At 45.2% G+C, this 21,341-nt stretch overlaps 1 protein-coding gene across 1 annotated transcript in view; it reads left to right on the plus strand.

The window, feature by feature from the left end:
• Window positions 1–21,341, plus strand: part of LOC144683192 (dedicator of cytokinesis protein 11-like) — a 285,806-nt gene that overhangs the window by 133,567 nt on the left and 130,898 nt on the right. Inside the window, exons 22-24 of the mRNA XM_078546152.1 lie at window positions 5,898–6,019; window positions 12,199–12,285; window positions 12,543–12,632. Coding sequence (XP_078402278.1) covers window positions 5,898–6,019; window positions 12,199–12,285; window positions 12,543–12,632 — 299 coding nt within the window. The remainder of the gene's footprint in view (window positions 1–5,897; window positions 6,020–12,198; window positions 12,286–12,542; window positions 12,633–21,341) is intronic.

Raw genomic sequence — 21,341 nt, forward strand, 5'->3', positions numbered from 1 at the left:
TCCAAGCTATGACCGATAAAACCTCTGAAGAGAAATCTGAAGGCACCTTCCTTGAAGTCCCATCACAGCACTCACCCACACCAGCGCAGAGACACACACCTCGGTGGGACCTAGCTTTAGAATAGCCTCGGGATCACAATCTGGTGAGCACATCACACCATCTGATCCACTGCAGGCAGTGGCAGGGACTTCCCAGGACCCCAGCACTCGGAGGACTGCTGGAGGCCAGAAATGTGCTGGGTTCAAGTCAGGTGACGAGCCTCTGGACCTGGTCATGTCATAGTTGCTGGAGCTGCAAAGTCAAGGAACATCAGGAAGGGATGTCCGCTGCACTCCTCAGATTGCAAGGCCTCAATGGAGGAGCCTGTTCACCTTCAGGCTGAGGTGATAGCGCCGGCATGCCAACACACCAAGGCCAACACTGGTAGGATGGTGGCCGCCATGGAGACCTTGGTCCAGGACTTCCCTCCTGCACTACTGTGCAGGCTTAACTCCATTGCCGATGCCATACTTGGCCTCCAACAGTACGTACGCGAGTAGGGTGCCAGGTAGCTCGATCTCACTCCAGCTATCCCTGCCCCTTAAGTAGTCAGCCTGGGGTCCCCGAGCGCCCATAGGGAGGAGGATCCGCAGGTGCACACCCCGGACCCATCCATCTCGGTGACTCTGAGAGTGTCCAGCCCATCCAACTCCCCTCTTCCTGTGACCCCAGCAGCTCCAGCTCCACAGGCCAAGGAGGGAGCCACTGCCACACAGCAGAACCCCGAAAGCAGGCCGGGGCCCTCCAAGTCTCGGCCCTCCATAGGACACCCGCCAAAGTCATCAGAGACAGGGTGTCGCAATCAGCAGGCTGCCCCCACCTCCGCTGTGGATGTCCGGGAAGCACCAAGACATAGCAGCAGGGTTAGGAAAGTTAAGAAGATGTAGTTGCATAGCCTTGGCACGGTGTTACCCATTTGTACATAATGTTCACAATTGTCAATAAACTCCCAAGAAAGTTTCCCTGCCTATGGCTCCTTGTTCTGATAAGCAGTATTCCTGTCACTCAGATGTGAAACCTTTCTGCACAAAATAAAAGGCAGGTGTCTCAGTCCAGGGCCTCTTCCCTGTGCAGCCTTCAGACCAAAGCGATGGTCCAGCTTCACACTCCCTGGACACATTACTGATGCCTACACCTCGGCAGTGCTGGCCATTGCTGCCAGAGTGTAGTGGGCAGGTGCCACAGAGTTCTCTCATACTCTCTGTGTGCTGTAAGCACCTTTAAGGTGGGGCTGGCCCCCATCACACCAGCATCTGTGACCAGTGATACTGTGCACCAGCTCCTGAAGGGGTCAAGTGCTGAAAGCAGATAAAGGACCACATGCTTCTAAAGTTTCATGGCTGTGTCTCTATGATATGACCGTGATCATGGAGCACAAGCAAGCTGCCTTTGTCCAGACAAGAGTCAGACATTCTCAGAGGCCATGTGAAGATCTATGGAGTGTCCTCACTGCCTGTTGTCATCATCCTCCTGCGATCGAGCGACTATTAGGGCTTCCACTGCATCCCCATGACAGGAGCATTCTCACAGAGGGTATTGGCGCTGCCATAAGCCAGGCTGGAGTCAAACTTTCACAACTGCGACGTGAGGATCTATGGAGATACCTCACGGCATGTCGTCATCATCCTCCACAAACCTGGCAGCTATGAGGTCCTCCTGAGTGTGCCTGCCTCAGCTGGTCAGTGCAAGGGCCTCATCCCCATCATTGCCGCCTTTGAGGACCTCCTCACCCTCATCCCCATCGGTGTCCTCCTCATCTGAGGAGACCTCCAGCTCCTCCATCTCCTCAGCCAGCTGCTCTCCCCGTTGCAGCGCCAGGTTGTAAAGAGCGCAGCAGGCGACAACGATGTGTGACACCCTCTGCAGTCTGTATTGCAGGGCTCCACCAGACCGGTCCAGGCACCAGAACCTCATCTTCAGCATCCCGGTGGTCTGCTCCACCAAGTTGCGAGCTGCAGCATGAGCCTCATTATAGCGTCGCTCTGCTGCAGTCTGAGGCCGCTGCACGGGTGTCATTAGCCATGTCCTCTTTGGGTAGTCCTTGTCCCCAAGGAGCCAACCCTGCAGTTTCTGTGGACCCTGGAATACGTAAGGGATCTGTGACCGACTGTAGATGTAGGAGTCTTTCACACTCCTTGGAAACCGTGCGCAGGCCTGCAGGATGTATTTGTGGTGGTCGCACACCAGCTGCATATTCAGCGAATGGAATCCCTTGCGGTTGACATAGTTGACCGCGTGTTGTGATGGAGACCTGAGTGCCACATGAGTGCAGTCGATCGCACCCTGCACCACTGGGAAACCTGAGATCTGGGCAAATTCAATGGCCCTTGCATCCTGGCTGTCCCGATCCTGGGCGAAATGCACAAAGTTTAGTGCCCTCGAGAAGATGGCATCCGTGACTTTATGGGTACATTTGTTGGTGGAGACTTGTGAAATCCCACAGAGGTTACCTGTGGAGCCCTGAAAGGAGCCACTGGCATAGAAATTGAGCATCGTGGTCACTTTCACGGCCACTGGCAGTGGATGCCCTCCATGTCTCCTTGGCACCAAATCCTGCAGCAGGTGGCAGATGTGACCAACCAGTTCCCTAGACACACGCAGTCTTCGGTGGCACTGGTTCTCGGTCATCTTCAGGAATGAAAGGCAGCGTCTATAGACCCTGGGTGTTGCTAAGCACTGACCAGTGATGGTTCTTCGGCAGCGTGTGCGGGAGCCCTAGTCACCCCTTCTTCCTGAGGTTGCTCCTCCCTCTGTGCAGCTAGGAGCCTCAGTCGCTCTCTCCTCCGTTGTCTTTGCTCTCTGTAGGCCATCAGCCATACAGCTAGCTCACCAGGCTCCATGCTCCTGATGTTGTACTCCTGCAGGATGAAAGAGAGAGACAGGTGGTTAGCAGGGTGTACTAAGATCCTCTCTTGGTTAAGTCTGAAGGCCCCTTAATGCATCACAGAGTGCTGGCCACCACTTGGATGGGCAGAGTTCAGTGCGCTGCATGGCTGCCCAAAACCCCACCCACCTCGGCCTCACGTGACCGATTAGCAGCAGCTTTGCCCATTGGACTGCATGCTGTGCTCTCAGCTCAGGCACAGACATTCTCCTAACCTGCACTGCAAGGTTGCACTGTTAGCTTGAACCATGGTGGGGACTGGTCCAAACCGGGATGATGACATTGCAAAGGGCTGTGAGCACCTCCAGCAGTGACTGCTCCATGGCCAACTTTGGCAAGGAGATTGTACAACGTGTACAACCACCCAACTGTTCTGCAGTCCACTAAAATGCTCATTAGTTTACAGTCTGTGCCCGAGAGGTGAAAAGCTTTGGAACACTTGGTGGCACTTTGATGCCTCTGTGTTGCTTGAGTGGGCAGATAAGCTAGAGGCCCAACTCCAATTGTATCAGTGTGGCTGCACCTGAACTGTCTTAGCTGCAGAGGAATGATCACTTTATACGGGTTTCCCTAATGCATGGTAGCTTCCCTCGCCCACCCTATCCCCTACCCCGAATGCTTGTGCGCTACATTCAACCACAGGGCAGCCCTAGCTGCCCCACCCCCCATGGCACCTCAACCACGGGGCTGCCCTTGCCCCCATCTTCCAAGTCACCTCAGCCGCAGGGCTGCCCTTGCCCCCCCACCAATGTGCCTCAAGCCTGAAGTCCAACAGGTGACCATGGATGAGCGCTGCACATCATTGCTATGCACTCATCTCCGAGTTCCCCTCAAAGTGCAGCCCGCCAAGTGCATGCCTTACATATGCAATTGTGAAACACGTCGGTGTGCTTTCCCGCCGTTGTGGGCAGACGATCCAGGGGTGGCGGGGGACAATTCCAGTGGGCAAGCCTAATAATGACATGCAGATGTCTTGCAATGAGGTTCCCAACGTCCCATGGCAGACAATGTGGCCCACCATCGACAGGCTGAGCGGATGATTGTAAGCTGGCTTCACGACGTCATGAAACTGATTGCGCCATATTGTCTACTCAATATGTCTACACGCCTGACGCTGATGGGCACGGAAAATCCCAGCCAAAATGCCTGTTGTACAAGTCCTGACTGAGTTAGTAACTACAGTACAACTGGGTGAAGCTTACATTATGCTGAAGGTTGGAAACAGTTCTGTAAATTTTTAGGGTCATTCTTTAACAGTAGCCATAGTTAAATGGTAACACTGCCTCCTCTGAATCAGAAGATGGTGGGTGTAGTATAATTGTATGGTACAAAAAGGGTTAACGTGGGACTGAGTACAGTCTTGCATCCAGGGATCAGTCTAGCGTTGGACAGAGCCGTGCGCACCAGCAAGCTTAGAAACTGTTCCTAGCTTGAACCTTTTACTGTATATGTACATAGTCCTTTCGTTAATAAATACATAGTTAACCTACTTAACGCTATGAGGACTTCATTAAGACATTTTGTCTGGGATTTTCTGTGCCCGCCAGCGTTGGGTGTGTTTGGTGGCATGAGCGAACAATATGGCGCTTTCAGTTTCATAATGGCGTGAAAACAGTATGTGATCATCCACTCAGCCTGCCAATGGCGGGCCGCATTTCCCACCATCGGACATCGGGTACCTCATTGTAATACATCTGCATATCATTATGAATGGTATCCAAAACACAAGCCTTTGAGGCTAGAACATGTAATCTTAAGCAGATTCTCTAGTGTGGTACTGAGGGAGTGCTGCATTGTCAGAGATGCCTTCTTTTGAATGAGACATTAGATTGCGGCCCAGTGTGCCCTCTGAGATTGACATAAAAAATTTGGTGGAACTATTGTGAAGAAGAACAGGGCTGCTTTCTTGGCATTGTGACCAATATTTACCCTTCAGCCCATATTTTTACCAAGAGGTTAATTAGCCATTATCCCATTGCTGTTTGTGGGACCTTGTCCCGTGCAGATTTGCTGCCTTGTTTCCTACATTACAGTAGTGACTGCACTTCAAAATTACTTCATCTGTTGTAAAGTGCTTTGGGATGTCCTGAGGTTGGGAAAGGCGCCACAGAAGTGCAACTCCTTTCTATAATGAGTCCAAAATGTTATTTGAAAACACCATCCAATGGAGTAAGTAAAGAACTGAAGTACAGTGACCCCTCTGAGTGATCGTAGAGCTCAGTACACTTCTCTACCAATCAGTGAATTTACTGCTATTTAGTGCAATGTGCTTAGGGTTATTTTGTGGTAATTTTAATGTAGACTTTGTTTTATTTGTTCATGGGAAGACAGTTATTTATGGTTCATCCCTTGTTGTTCATTACACATACTAACTGCCTGACTATACAGTGCTGTCCGTTCCTTGGAGTTTGGAGGAAGTTAACAAAGTTTCAGAATGTCCATTTAGTTGTCCATTTTCTATATTGTACATTCTTTCAGTCAGGTAAGACTCCTATAAATAAAGCTAATGGTGGGAAATAAATATCGATGTTTAATAAATTCTGAATAAGATTACATTTATTCTGTCATTATTAACCACAATGCAAGTACCGATTTCTAAAGAGGGATACAATTTTGCATTTTTTTCCTTTGCAAATTCATCATCATATACAGTTTCAAATCGAACTTTTAAGTCTGTAGCATAGCTAAAGACTTGCATCATAATTAAAGGTTAATCAAATTAGCTCAGTTCTACTAAACTGCTCAGTAACCTTTACACTAAGTAGTCTAAAAATGAGCGTAAAGTCTCATATTTATATATTTTTTGTCACGTGGGTATTGTAGAGTGATTTTTGACACTTTTAAGGTCAGAGTCCAAATGTAAGAAGGTGGCTTGGATTTTGCAGTCTTATCGATTTTTTAAATGTTATGAAATGGAGCCCAATGTCTGAATGCTCTGTTCCTTGTGACCGAGTTATTTTGTATCTTGTTTAGTCGGTTATGCTTGGCAGCCATTGATGAAAGATGGTAGAGTCGTTACATCTGAGCAGCAGTTGCCTGTATCATCTAACCTACCTCCAGGGTATCTGGGCCATCATGATTCAGACAACAAGAAGGTGAGATGTGCACTGACATAATGGGAGCATTTGTAAATGTTCCTCTGCTCGTTACAGCTATTGTCAGTATTTCTATCCCTTTGAGTGTGGAATTTAGAGACGTTATCTTAACAATACTTCTACTTCTGTATGACACAGAGTGTTTCCAATGGGATGTCAGGTTTGGCCCCATTCAATGGCCTCCTGAAATGCCAAGTGGAGAAATAAGGTGTCTCCCTTAGGAGACCTTAGTGGGCAGATTAATGTGATGTATCCAATGGGCTGGGACTCATAGCCACAATTGCACTGTGGCTTGTCCCTCATCTTCTAGTGCTGGAGAAGGTGGCTACATTGTCTATGCTCTGTGTGGACCGGGTTGAGCGCTGCCCAGTGTCCCTGATGGAGGTCAAAGCTGGTCAATGATGAAGTATTGGTTCTTTAAGCTGTATGTGTCCCATGATTCCATCCACCTGGATAGTGGGTTCATACTAGCTGCATAAACATTAACTGCTCTTTCCCAGAATGGCTGGTGTGATTTTGAGCTTTCCTTTTCAAATCTTTATGTATGGGAAGGTCAGTGTTGAGCATGATTTTGTTCCAATTCATGGAGCACAGTGGTGCAAGGAATGACAGGCGGGGCACTGTGGGACAGCACTGGAAGCCACACATCTAAAATGGACTTAAATGTCCTCTTGGATATGTTTAACTACATGTCCACAATCTTTGCGTGGCAGCTGCAATATCATGAGGCAGAGTAGTAATCTGCAGCAGAGTGGACTAGGGCCATTGTTACAGTCCAGTGTCTTCTGGTTCCCCTCTAATACCTCAGATGGACAACAGTGACATCTCATAGGTATGTAAGTGTAAAGGACATTCCAAGGAACTTCAGAAAATAGGCATAACGAAACAGATGCCAAACCAGGAAGGAATAGATCATTCAGGAGTAACTGAAAGCTTAGCTGAAAAGATGTGTTTTCGAAAGATTCTTTAAGATGGGAGGGAGAGGTAGAAAGTTTTAGGGAGGGAGTTCCAGAGAGTTGGAGTGAAGCAATTGAAGCTTCTATGTATCCTTCCCCAGCTCCCCCCCTCCCCTTATCTCACCATTGGTGGTACAGGGATGGGCAAGATGCTTGAATCAGAGAGCAAGCATCAAGGGAGGAGAAATGGCACTGAGGGGATTGCGTGCAGAGAGACTATGGAGAGATTTTTGGTTAAGGATTTTAATTTTAGTGCTGTTGGAGTTTAGAGAGCCAGCATAGGTCAGCGAAGATGAATGATGGGCGAACAGCAAATTGATGAAGGGTGGGAGGCCAACAAGGAAAGTATTGGCATAATCGAGTCTGGAGGTGGCAAAGGCATTTAAAAGAGGAGTGGAGGGGTTGAGATAGGAGCAAATGTCAGGTAGTGTTGCAGAAGGAAGTAGGTGGTCTTGCCAATGGATAGAAGGCAAGTTTAAAACATCATTCTTGGTCAAGCACCAAGGTTGCCAACCATGTAATTCAGACATGAATGCGGGGAAACCGAGGAAAGGGATAGAATCAGTAGCAGAGATGTGGTGAGAGTTGCAGATGACCATTTTGGTCTTTCTGATTCTGAGCTCGCAGAAGTTGTAGCTCAGCTGGTTGGTGTTGCTGCAAGCAACTCCGGCCAGAGCAGTGAAGACAGTTTGATATCAAAGGCTGAACTGATGCTTTAAAGCTCGGAGTTATTCCTTTTCATTTAGTATTGGATTCCGAAGAAATCCAAAACAAAGTGGCAACTAAAGACCAGGCCTGCTGTTTAGCATTTTGGCCTGGAGTATTTTTAAAGATATTTCACATCTGTCTGATACATAGGCATATGAGAATGAGGGGGAGTTAGATTTGCAACACATAGTGGGTTCCATTGGGAACAAAGCCTTCAGTGGGAGTTTTACAGAGATATAAGGAAGAAAAGGGCAGAGAGAATTGGGAGGAAGGAGCCTTGCATTGGAACAGGTGAGGCTCAAAGATGATGGGGGCACAGAGAGTGAGTGAACAGGTCCAAGAGTTGGGGGTGGAGCGATAATAATTCATTTGGAGTGGTTTGTGGATGCATATTGAGCCATGTGCTGAGACTGGAAGCAGGTATTATGACAAAAAACAAATAGTAAGATAGGAGAGATACATGTGTCAATGGACATCAATGTATGCTATTTATATGGAGCATTTAATCTAAGCTGACACTTCACTGAAGCACTGAGGGAGTCCCACATTGTAGAGGTGTCCTCTTTTGGATGAGGTATAAAGCTAGCATGCTGTCTAATGTAAAAGGCATTAGGTGAAGGACTAAGGAATGTTCCTGGTCAATATTCATCCTTCAATGATACTACTAAATACAGATCAAATTCTCACTAACCTCATTAACTCAGGAGATCTTGCTGTGTGCAAACAGTGACTATACATCAAACAACATCATTCAGTCTCAGACAGTGGGATTGAAAGGCTGTAGTGTTGTAAATTGAGCTGAAGTGATTGGATTTTTTTAATTTTTATTCAAGTAAAGGACCCAACGATGTTGATGACTCCTATCTCCTGATAGCAATGCTCCAGTATTTTACTGATGGTCTAAGAGTGTGAGGCCATGTTAGTCTTTAATATCGTTCCAAGTGCACCTCCTTGGAGTGTTCATATTCCCACTCATTTCCTTTCCTCGAGCTTGGAGTGACAGTATTACAATTATTGCCGTGAAACGCTGTGTCATGTGAAGGACGAATGATCGTACATGATTATGTTGAAATCAGCCAAGGTCATATTTAGGTCAGCTACCAGGAAAAGTAGTGTTTTTCTGAAAGCTCTGCTGCCCCTGGAGAACACTGATACCCTGCATTGACTAACGCTGCTAATTTGGTTACTTGTATGAGTTCAGTGCTGTAAAGTAGTGCCACTTTTTTCCTGCCATTTGGTACCTGGCCTTGCCCTTAGCAGGAGCCTCAATTTCTCAAATTGCAGAACTAATGAGGAAAAACTGTAAACGCGTGATTCACATCAATTACTACATAAACTGCTGATCTGAGACTTGGCAGATTACTGAAATCAACAGCTGCCTAGAAACCTGTGTTTGTACTCATAATAGTAGAATTATAGTTTCTTTTATACTGTCTAAAATAACTGTCACATTTAGTATTATGTCACAGACCTGTATTCACATAACATGGGTTTGGCATGACTTCTGTCCAGTGTTTGTGACTCATCCTGGTCAGTTTGTGGTTGTTGTTACATGGAGCTAGGTATTAACCATGTCTAGGGTCTGTAGAATGTGCCAGTTTGGTTACAATCAGGCCCTGGTGCTCTTAGTTTTGCTGGTCAGGGCAGGAACGACGTGTCTAGCTATAATCAGAAGGGTAAAGTAAGCATGCTTTTTTTCACCTACTACTGTAGGTAGGCTACTCTGCAGCATACTGGTGTTCTGTTTCAGTCCTGCTCACCAATTCCGTTGCCTCATCTGTCATCCCAAAGAGGACAAGTCCTGCTCAAGTTTAGGTTCTGTGCTGAGGTTGTCCTCCAGCTCCTTGCTCAAGGGGCTCAGTGTTCATGTGTAGTCATGGCTAGTGAGTGTCTCCTGGGTAGTTACCCACTGGGGCTCTGAGTGGAAATCTTGGCCAGAATGGTTTATAGGCCACATGCCTGATCCAAATATGGGCCCTCACATAAACCTCTCCATAATAAAACAAAACTGTATACAACTGTATGAGACCAGTTTCATTGAAACATAGTATACAGTGATATGATTTGCTTTATTATCAATACAGTGAATATTCTATGAATCTGATTTTTTCATGTTGGTGTTTTAATGTTCTGTGTGGAGGGGCCGCTGAATGTTCTTGGGGTCCAGGTCCCTAAGAATTTAGCTACTGACTCTGATGGGCATCATAACCTTATCGTCTGCACATTTACTGCAGGGGTTACTATGTAATGACTCTGAGAACTGGGTGACTTTTTCTGGCAGTTCACTGACCCAAGAGCACAGCAGCCATTTGTAAAATCTTTTCTGTCTCTGCAGCTAAATTGGCCATAGCTTGGGTTGGGAATCAAACCTGGCACTATACCCTTCCAGGTAATTAATATACTCGTGAGATTATCTCGTGGAGCCATTGCAGAGTTAAATTATGACCGTAAAATAACTTTTTTTTTGAGACATTTCAGCATCCAGAAATATCCTATGTAAACTTACAGCAGGTCAGAAAGTGATGGTATTCATTCAACTTTTTTTTGCTGTTGTCATTGTCAACTTGTCTCAGCTGATGGTACTCTGACCTGTGAGTTCAAAGGTCATTGTGTTCAAGTCCAACTCTGGAGCCTGAGCATGTAGTCTCCACTGCTTCTTAAGAGACTTTAACATGGCCTCTTTAGAGAGGTACTAAAGCATCTCACAGCGCTCTTCAAACAGTAGAGGACCTCTGCTGCTATTCTGGCAGGGTCAATTTTTTTTTTCCCCAAGGGCTCTTTTTGAGATTTTCTCCAAGGCTACTTTTTGGTTTTCAGGGATTCCTTTTGCATTCTCACTAACTCCTTTATTCGGTGATGTAGCCATGTGGTAACATTACCTTCTGTATTTGTGTTAATTTTTTTAGGGTTACCTTTTTTAAATAGATACAACAGCATCAATACCAAATACTGTGTGTATATTATTAAATCTTTTATTCCTCATGCACTTGGAAACAGACTCAATAGAAACTTTCAAAAGGGATGGGATAAATATTTGAAGGGGGGAAAGAATTGCAAGGCCATGGAAAAGAATAGGGGACTAGAACTGATCGAGTCGGCATACACATAATTGGCCAGATGGCCTCCTTCTGTGCTGTAGAATTTTATGAAATGTTTACGTTTAGTCTAGTTTAAAGTTTTTGGTAATAAGTTCATGACTTGTGAAGGGAAACCAGTTCGCTTGCCTTTTTCAGCTATGCAACATTACCTTATATCAACTGCTATCTTTGGCTGTGTCAGTGAGATGCAGACATGAGATGTAGGGGTGTACATGTACAGATAACATTAATGGCAGGACAACAGTCTTCTGAAAAAAATCAATAATTCTCCACACAATAATTCTCCTTTTTCATCATAAAGGGTGAAACCACATTCTAACAGCAAGGTAGTCCTGGAAGCATCTCGTGTTAGGCCAGATGGCTAATTAACCATCATTGTTTTTATTTTATGTTGTAGTCTGCACAGGTAAAGAGGGTCAGAGACCGATTGGGATGGCGGATCTCAGCAACGTCTCAGTGTCTGAGGTCACAACCCACTCCCTCAAACTCTCCTGGAAAACAGAAAGGGCCTATGAACCCTTTCTCATCAAATACGGGGTGGGAGGTTCTGAGGATACCTCACGGTAGCCCTTGTCTATCAAGCCACAGTCTTCACAGGCCTGAGGCCTACCATTGCCTACAGGCTCTCTCTCTACGGGGTCATGTGCTCACTTTAACTTGCACATTTCCAATGGCAATCACTTCTGATATTTTACTTTGCTGTTGCCATAGATACAGGGCCTCTCTCAGCATGACAGCCTAATGTTGGTAAGCAAATTATAATGGGATGGACCTTCTTTCCACTGGCTGCAGCCCATGAAGACATTCTCAGCACAGGCGACTCCCTCCAGTCGACATCATAGAGTCTGTCTCTGGAGAAGCAGCAAGAGCGGGATGGAGGGAAACTGTGATTGGAGGAGCTGGAGCAGTAGGCATGGGAGAGACAAAATCTGTGATTGGAGGAGCTGGAGCAGCGGGCATGGGAGAGACAGAACCTGTGATTGGAGGAGCTGGAGCAGTGGGCATGGGAGAGACAGAACCTGTGATTGGAGGAGCTGGAGCAGTGGGCGTGGGAGAGACAGAATCTGTGATTGGAGGAGCAACTCTTCATAGATTCTGTCTTTCCCATGTCTCGCAACTTTTTGGTCCCATCTTTGAACTTTTGCAGGCTATCTTGAGGCTCTCGAGGGCAAATTTTCCTTTTGTCCCATGTGTTTGGAACCCTGCATCCTGGCCAATGTTCCTCCCTCAATCAAAACACCATCAAAAACATTCATCTCACTGTTGGTTGGGGGCTATCTCTGTGCAAAATGGCTGCCATGCCCAGATAGCAATAGTGTTTGCAACTTCATCCTAATCTATTGTACTTGATGCACTTGGAATGTTCTGAGGTGCTATTTAAATGCTTATCTCATTGTTTTTTCCTTTAATTCTGCAGCATACAATTCCTGACATTAAGTGGGTAGATGGAGGAAAACCTTTACTGAAAGTTAAAAATCACTTGGTATCCACAATTTATACTGAGGTAAGTAGCTTCAATGCTAAAGTACAGTTCAATATACAGATACCTATGTAAACCTGTAAATGTTATGTACTGTCATGTGTCTACATGTAAAAAATTGTGTTCCCTCATGTATTTACATGTAAATGTGTTCTGTCATGTGTCTACATGTAAATGTGTACCATCAAGTGTCTACATGTAAATGTTGTCATGTGCTGCTCCAATGACAATCTGTTCAATTCTAATGATTACTGCTTGCATGATTTCTGCTTTGTCCACAGGACCAGTACTTGCACAGTTTCTTCCACCATTGTCAGATGAGTCAGTCGGCAACGCAGGAAATAGCTGGTGACCTTGTGAAACATTTGAAGGTAGCTGATTGTGCACTGTGGGATTAATGTGCAGTAAACTGATCTCTGCCAGTTAGACATGAAGCCAGTTAAGCCCAGAATGGTATTGTGTAACAGTGTGACTCGAAACGAACTAAGGCAACATTCAGCAAGTGTTGTTAATAGATGGGAGATTAGCTTTATACACTTGTAAAATGAAATGCCAGTCCTCTACACAAATTTGTTTGAAGGTGAAATATTTTTAATCCATTGTAGACATTCTACATATTTTTGCTCCATTCTAGAAAATGTTGTGTTCTTTTTTTAAAGTAGAAAAACATTTCTTCTGTGAACAAATAGTGAAATGTGTCTTGGGGGAAGATGAAGATCAGTTATTTCACGCTGCAGTGGGTTCAGTCCAGTCTCAAGAATGATGTGATTTGACTGGTTTCTGGTTGGCTTCATGCCAGGTGCCACGAAGGGAAGGGGAGGAACGTTTTCTGCTGATCCGATGACTGTTTTAACCGACAACCAACATTAACTTTAGGAATGTGGGAGGAGTGTGTCTGCTCTCTGTTACCAAATCAAACTTTTATATTTTTCAAAAAATAGGGAATTTTAAAATCCAGAGAAAGTAAAAAGGAAAAATTGCCATCACTGAAATTGAATTGAACCAAGTTGTAATTCAATAATTGATTTTCTGAGCACTTGTGCTAATGAGAACTGATCTTTCTAAGCATGCCTGTATGTGCCCAAGCAGCATACACTCACTTGCTCACTCACATTCTCCTCTAATTTATCTCGTTGGTGTTTGTGGCAACTTGCTGTTTGAAAATTGCCTGCTGCATAACATAAGAAATAGATGTACACCATTCTACCCCTCAATGCTGCTCCGTCATTCAGTAAGATGGCTGACCTATCCGAACAGCACATTCCTATTCTCGCCCCATATCCCTTGATCCCTTGATAAAACCTTTTGATCTCAGTCTTGAATATACTCAACAACTGAGTATCTTCTGCTCCCTGCTGTGGAGAATTCCAAATATTCAAAACACTTCTGGTGAAGACATTTCTCCTCATCTCAGTCCTAAATGGACAATACCTTATCCTGAGCCCTTGTTCCCAACTCTCCTATCAGGGGAAACAGCCTCTCGGCCTCCACCCTAGACATTTCAATGCGATCGCCTCTCATTCTTCTAAACTCCAGGGAATATAGACCTATTCTTTTTAATCCCCCTTCTTGGGCCAAACTTCTCATCCCATTTTTGCACAATTTTCAAGGCATAAGTTCTATTCAGAAATGGGGCATTTGTATTTCTGTTTCCAAACATTCGTACAATAGTTTACTTAAATTAATGGAAAGATGTTTGTTTTCTCATACCTGTAACCTGAGCATCCTGTTAGAATTGCAGTAGCCACTCCTTTACTATGACAATCTCGCAATTTCAGCTTTCATCTTTACAGCAGTTTGTGTTTCAGGCAGACTGTGTTGTAGGCCAAAAACTCTGACTTTATTTATCAACCTATCTGGGTTAGCACAGCCCAGGGTCAAGGGTTAAACCCTAACTATGGTGAACCACATGATGGAGAACACGTGGGGAGCCCACTCATTCTCTCCTGACAGAACAACAAAGGTTAGTAGTCTGCCATTCCAAGATATGCCAGCTAGACTATTATGTTAAGTATTTTATTGGCTGTGAAGTGATTTGGGACATTGTGAAAAAGACTATAAAAATCCAAATGCTTTCTTCCTCAGGCAAGCATAGTTACACATGCAGATATGCTAAAAATGCACACCTAACAGATGCATACCTCACCACACCCACCTGTATAAATGCACACACCCCAAACCAGTAATAAACATTTCCAGCTGACTCATGCAGACATATGAATGGTCCGCCCATGTGGCTTTGGTTGTTCTGAAAGGAAGTGAATATGAAATTCAGCATTAGATAACAAAAAAAGCTGGTTAAAATGCATAGAGGATTTTAACAGCAATAGTTTTTTGCCTTTAAATCTGGACATATTTAATATACAGAAGTCTGCAGTGGGCATCTGGAATATTCCGTAGTCCATATTTGGGAATTCCATCTGCCTGGCTCACCCATCCAGACTGAGTGATTAGTATCAGTCAGCAGTATCCTCTCACTATTTTATTCTGTGGAAACTACAGTTGGTCAATGGCTGCTTCAGGGTGAACCTCAGCACAGTCAGCAGATGTGTCTGCTGCTTCCTCAATGCACTCTTTGATTTTGCTGTGACCACTACATCCAGTAAATGGTCCAAAGTAATTAGACATTTTTAACGATTTGTTATTTCAATGATGCCATTAAGATTTCAGCCCCTGATGCCCCATACATTCAATTGAAAATCCTTGTCCTTGTCTATGATTCTCTCTCTGGCCTTCCTCCAATCTGCTTCAGGTGCCTCATTCCCATTCTCTTCCCTTCTTCTCAATATATGGATGTGGGAGATTAGTTAAGCCACAAAATAAGTGGGTGGATGTCATGTTTAAAATACTTAGGGTGCTGGTCAGCAACAGCTGAGTGAACATGGCACACACTCCACTCAGTAAGGTACTTTGTACATCTTAAGTACCTGATTTGTGCCTTGAGAAAGTCTACGGCCTGATTCAGGCAACACTGCAGCCGCCCTGATGTAGGCCCAGGAGAGGGTGACATCAGCAGGAAGCTACACCCTGCCACTTCCAGCTCGTGACCATCCCACTTCCAATAGGCAGAAGATCTCCAAACCCCATCTGCCTCAAGATGTTATTAGATGCATTAATCTCTCAGGTTAGTTTGCAACAGTGCCCAGGAGATTAATCTTGAATCTCAGGACAATCCAAAAGATTTACGACCCTATTATAGGCCACCCAGAGCCTTGGAGAGCAGCGGCTTGAAAACTTATGGGGCAGAATTTTCTGCCTGCCAGGCGGGCGGGCCCAACCTAATCTCCGGTGGGCGCAGGGCCGATCCCCGCCGGAGAAGCGAGTCGCGCCGCCATTTTACGTGGGTGGGCCAATTAAGGCCTGCCCAGCGTGACATCCGCCGGGAAGTGCTATGCACTTCCTGTGCAGGCCGGGGGGATCCCTAAAAGTGAGAGTGCGCTCTTTCACACATGCGCACGAAAGAGCGCACATCCCCCTGAGGCTAAGTGCAGCCTCAGGGAAATCGCTTCGACTTTTAAAACTATTAAAAATTGAGAAAAGAAAAGCCCCTTACATGTCCCCTCATGTGACAATGTCATAGGAGTTGGGACATGTTCATAATTTACAGAATAACTTTACTACAATTTTTAAAACCCTGCATGAAACCTCATCCCGCCTGTGGATGAGGTTTCATGTTTTTTCTAGTTGCCGCCGGGGCTCCTGGCCGACCCGCCAACTTTAAGGTTGGACGGGCAGGTCCTTTAATTGGTTAAATGATCCTGTCAATGCCCTCAATTGGCCATTGACAGTTCGGTGGGTCCACAGCCGATTTTGCTGTGCCCCCTCCTTCCTGAAAATTTAAATGGGGCGGGATGACGTCGGGGGTTCCGCCTGACATCATCCCGCATCATTTTATGTGTCAGTGAGCGGGCCCCACCCCCTGCTCACCGACGGAAAAATTCTGCCCATGGAGTTTGTCCACAGAAATTCTTTCAAAACTCCCTATGATCCGTCTTTTGCATCCGATCACTGGGGTTTTCAGTTAGTGAATGTGAGCTTAAAATAAAATCTGCCTGAGAACATTGCACAACAGAGACTCTGCCCAAATTTGGAGTGGAAATTTTGATTTTGTGAAGAGAGAGTTTGTGCAGACGCAGTAATGAAATTCAGCTCATGTTTGCTCATGTAAGTCACTATGTGCCATATCCAATTCAAATAAAAGTGAAGGCTGTGCAAGTAGGTTATAATAGCTATCCTTCTGTAAAAGTCTAGCTGCTTTCAACAAGGCACTGTCCACCATCACAGCCACTGTGTTATAATTTGGATTCTGTGGGTGAGGGAGCAGTTCTATGTGTGTGCACCTGACTAAATCAGACTCCCTTATTCTCGCTGCATGCTTGTGGGCTCTCAAACTGAAGCAGTGGATCTGTTGCCAGAATTGGTGCTTAATGCTCAAATAGAGGGCCAGATTTTCGCAGGGTTTTGACAACTCTGGAGCTATTTAAAAATGGCTGGTAGAACCAGATTCCGGGATTCTTGTCCCTATTCCTAGCAACAGCAGTTTTCACTGACAGGGGATAGGGGTGTGGGTAGCAAGCCCGCACCCTATATTCCCGACCTGGCTGGCTCCATTGCAAAAATAGGCACCGCCTAGCAATGCCACCCTACCCCCCCGACCCCACTGCAATTTTCATGGCAATGGGCCAACTTGTCCATGACTCATGGGCCAAAACTTTATCTTTGACATGCAGGCGCCCATCTGACATGCCAGAACGTGAAATGACGCGCGATGACTCGGGCATGAGTCCCGATATCACTGCGCACCGTCACGATATTTCGTTCGGCGGGCGTGTGCCCACCGATAATTGAAAGGCCCATTAAGGCCATTAACAAGGTAATTAAATTGAAGTTTACGCTGACTGTCCAACCTTACAGGTGAAAAGGCCAAGTGACCTTTACGTTTTTTAGGAAACCTCATTCACAAGCAGGTTGAAGTTTCCTAAAGCTAATACAAATTAAATAAAAACTTTCTTTTGAAATTAGAAACATGTCCCATCTCATGTGACACAGACACATGAGGGGACATGTTTCATTGAATTTTTATTGTATTTATTAATTTTTTCAAAAAGCACTTCAATCTCCCTGAGGCAGCTCCGTGTCTCAGGGAGATTGAAGCGCTCTTTCACGTGCATGTGCGAATTGTGCACCAGGCCCGCTCTCCCCCCTCCCCCCGCCCACACAGGTAGCCTCAGCGCTACCGCTCATGATCCACACAGGCTGAATCTTAATTGGCCCGCCCGCATGAGATCGCGGTGCGGAGCCGATTGCGGGCGGCAGTCGGCTTCCCGACCGTTCCTGCCAAGCCTGCCCGATGCAGGAAAAATTCAGGCCATGGCTCATGGCCTCTGAGAAGTGTTGTGAACCATTGTCTGGATTTGGGAAACTTTGAAAGGCAAGTTCAAAGTGTCTTACCCATGCACCCCACGTCCCTTCCATACCCCTGTGCCCCTTCCATGCCAAATCAGTGCCAACTCATGCTCCCAAACATTGCCCAAGGCCCCTCATATCCTCCTTGCCAACTCATCCCCCCCCCCCCCCCCCCCATGGTCCCTCATATCCTCTATGATAACTCAACGCCCTCCATGGCCCTTCCATAACCATTCACCCAGTATGCACTGTCTACAGGATTAATGAGCCATATAATAACAATGGCATGTATGTAACTGCTGGAAAAAAAAACCTTTGAATAAACTGTTGTTAGCGCAATCTTTAAAAGTGTCAGTCGGATAGACCATTGTAGTATGAATAACAGAGACCTTAACTACTTCACATTTCATAATCTTGTCCAAATAAACATTGAGACATTGACAAAAGAGATCACAGAAAGGGAAAAGGTGTGAGGGATGATGGCTAGAGGGCCTAACTGGTTTTATTACAGCTGGGACAAAGTCTCAGAGAACCAAGGCGGACCTTTTAACCAACGCGTCTTGGCATGCACCTGCCCCCGTGGCTACGCACTATCTACTTCCAGGATTGGTGGGCTGGAGTCAGCGGGCCCGACGCAATCCCACCCCTGCCTCCCCAGAGTGAAAATTGTGTGAGACAAGATGCTTTAAACCGAAGCAGGTCTGCTGAGTTGGGAAATTCCCTGACTCAAGCTTCCCACCTCAGTAGTAAAAATCTTGCTCCTCATGTCAGCCATGGCTCAGTTGGTAGCACACTTGCCTCAGAGCCACGAGATGCCAGATTGAAGTCCCACTCTGTGGCTTGAGTACAATCCAGGATGACACTCCGCTACTGAGTGCTACTGCTATCTTTCAGATGAGACATTAAACTGAGACCCCACCTGCCTGTTCAGGTGGATGTAAATTATCCCATGACACTGTTTTGAAGAAGAGCAGGGGGCATTATCCCCAGTGACCTGGCAAAGATTTATCTCCCTATCTTAACACCAGAAAAGCAGATTACCTGGTCATTATCACTTTGCTGTTTGTGGGAGTTTGTGTTGTGTAAACTGGCTGCCATGTTTCCAACAATACTCTTCAAAAAGTATTTTACTGGCTGTGAAATGTTTTGAGGCATACTGTGGTTATGAAAAGCACCCTATAAATGCAAGCCTTCCTTTCTTTTCAAGTGCCAGTAGATTCACAGGTACCTAAGTAGTCAATAAAGTGCTTCAGTGGAACAATATCACACACACAAGTCAACACCATTAGGACAGGAGACCAAAAATCAAAGAGATAGATTTGAAAGGAGTCTTAAAGGTGGAGAGAGAGAGATGGAGAAGTTTTGGGAGGGAATTCAGAGCTTTGACTCCAGGTAGCTGAAGGCACGGCCATCACTGGCAGAGTGATGCGCAAGAGGCCGGAGTTAGAAGAGTGCTGGTATCTCAGAGGGTTATGGTACTGGAGGAGATTACAGAGATGGCGGGGAGGCCATGGAGGGATTTGAAAACAAGAAATAAAATGTTAAAATTGAACCATAGTACATCAATGAGCATAGGGGTGATTGGTGAAGGGAGCTCTATGAAACTTAGATATGGACAGCAGAGTTTGGCATGAGCTTAAATTTCTGGAAGGTGCGAGGTTCGTGGCCAGACAAGAGAGCATTGGAATATTCTAACCTGAAAGTAATAAAAACATGGTTGTTGAAGGCTTTGTATGGATGTCGAAGGCTCTGTGTAGGTGCAAGATTTGTTGGTACAATAGGCGATGCAGGAATGGGGATGAATGGTATTACTGGGGTGGACAACAATCTTTAAAAGTTTTAAATATAAACCAGGTTTTTAAGAGTTTGAGTGGTGATTTTGTACATCATGTAAAATATAAAACCTTAGTAACTGAATCATGGCTGATCTGTATCTTAACTCCATTTAGCTGCCTTGGTTCCACGTGTTTACCTAACAAAAAACATCCATTTTAGTTTTGAAACATTCAAATGCTTTTAAAAGCCTTTGGGAGGCATCCAGATTTTTACTACCCTTTGTGTGGTGAAGTGCTTCCTTTTATCATCCTTGGATGACCTAGCTCTACTTGTATAAGGAGCCCATTAATCACCCTAAACACCTTGATCCAATCTCCCACTTCCTGTACTCCAAGGGATACAAGGCTAGTCTACGCAGCCTGCTCTCAGAGTTTAACCCTCTCGTCCCCTACATCATTCTGGTGAATCTGGGCTGCACTCCCTCCAAAGCCAATGTATCCTTCCCAAGGTGCAGTGACCAGAACTGATGTCTGTGCTCCAAATACAGTCTAACCAGAGCTCTATGCAACTACAGCATAACTTCCAGCCTGCATTCTAGTCCCCTTGAGATGAAGGCTAACATTCCATCAGCCTTTCTGATGATTTATTGTAACTACCCATGAGGTTTTAGTGAATTCTTTACTTGGACCTCTCTATCTCTCTCCTGGCCTGCAATTCTAAGCTTCTCACCATTTAACAAAATAACCTGAGCAAACTGTTTTATGTCGTGAATGAATAACCTCACATTTCTCCATGCTAAGCTCTGTTATTTTTGCCCATTCACTTGTAATGGGCACTCTCAGCTCTAGAGAGTAGCTTCCATTGGCTGTGCTCGTGGTAACTCTGATGATGGGATCCTTTTATACGACAATAGAGTCTCCCCATGTAATGCACATTGTATTATTATGCTGCTGAATTGAAGCTCCATATCTTTCAGACCACAAAGTCTACTTGCTGTTAAACACTGAGTGAAAGGTTATTTGGGAGGCTGCAGCCAGTCTAGCCCTGGCATTTTCTGCTGCACAAAGGTTTCTCAGTAGATTCAAAATGGCTGACAAAGCGTTTTTTTCAAAAATGTGGCAGACATTTGTGATACTAGGAAATATGCACCAGACTTATCTACCTGCCATACATTAATAAAATCTCAGAGGGGATCCACGGGAGTGTGTCAGTTTTGATCGAGTCACTGAAAAGTCTCAATATTGTTGGGGACTGGCTGGACTTTATAAGAAGGATTGCATATGATGTACAGCACGAAAACAGGCCATTCAGCTCAACAGGTCTATGTTTAGACTCCACTTGAACCTCCTTCCATCTATCATCGTAATCCTCTATTCCCTTCTCCCTTATATGCTTATCTAGCTTCCTCTTAAATGCATCTATACAATTCGCTTCAACCACTCCCTGTGAATAGTGAGTTCCACATTCTCACCGATCTCTGTGTAAAGAAGTATCTCCCGAATTTCTTATTGAATTTCTTGCTGACTATCTTATATTGATGGCCTCTAGTAATGCTGTTCCCCACAAGAGGAAACATTCTCTATGTATCCACTCTATCAAAATCTTTCATAATTTTAAAGATCTCTATTAGGCCACCCCCTCAGCTTTCTTTTTTCAAGAGAGAGGAGACCCAGCCTGTTCATCTTCTCCTGATATGTATGTGCATGAATATCTGGTTGCATCCTATCATCCTATCAAATGCTTTTTTATTATGTTTACAATATGGTGACCAGAATTGTACAGTCATTAAAATGTCACTATTGATGGGAATTCCCTGGAATGTGTTACTGTTTAACAGGTATCCCTCAGAAAGTGTCATTATTTACATGGAGTCCCTGAGGATATGTCATTATTTACAA

Source organism: Cetorhinus maximus, chromosome 8 (assembly GCF_964194155.1).
Source record: "Cetorhinus maximus chromosome 8, sCetMax3.hap1.1, whole genome shotgun sequence".
Classification (NCBI taxonomy): Eukaryota; Metazoa; Chordata; class Chondrichthyes; order Lamniformes; family Cetorhinidae; genus Cetorhinus; species Cetorhinus maximus.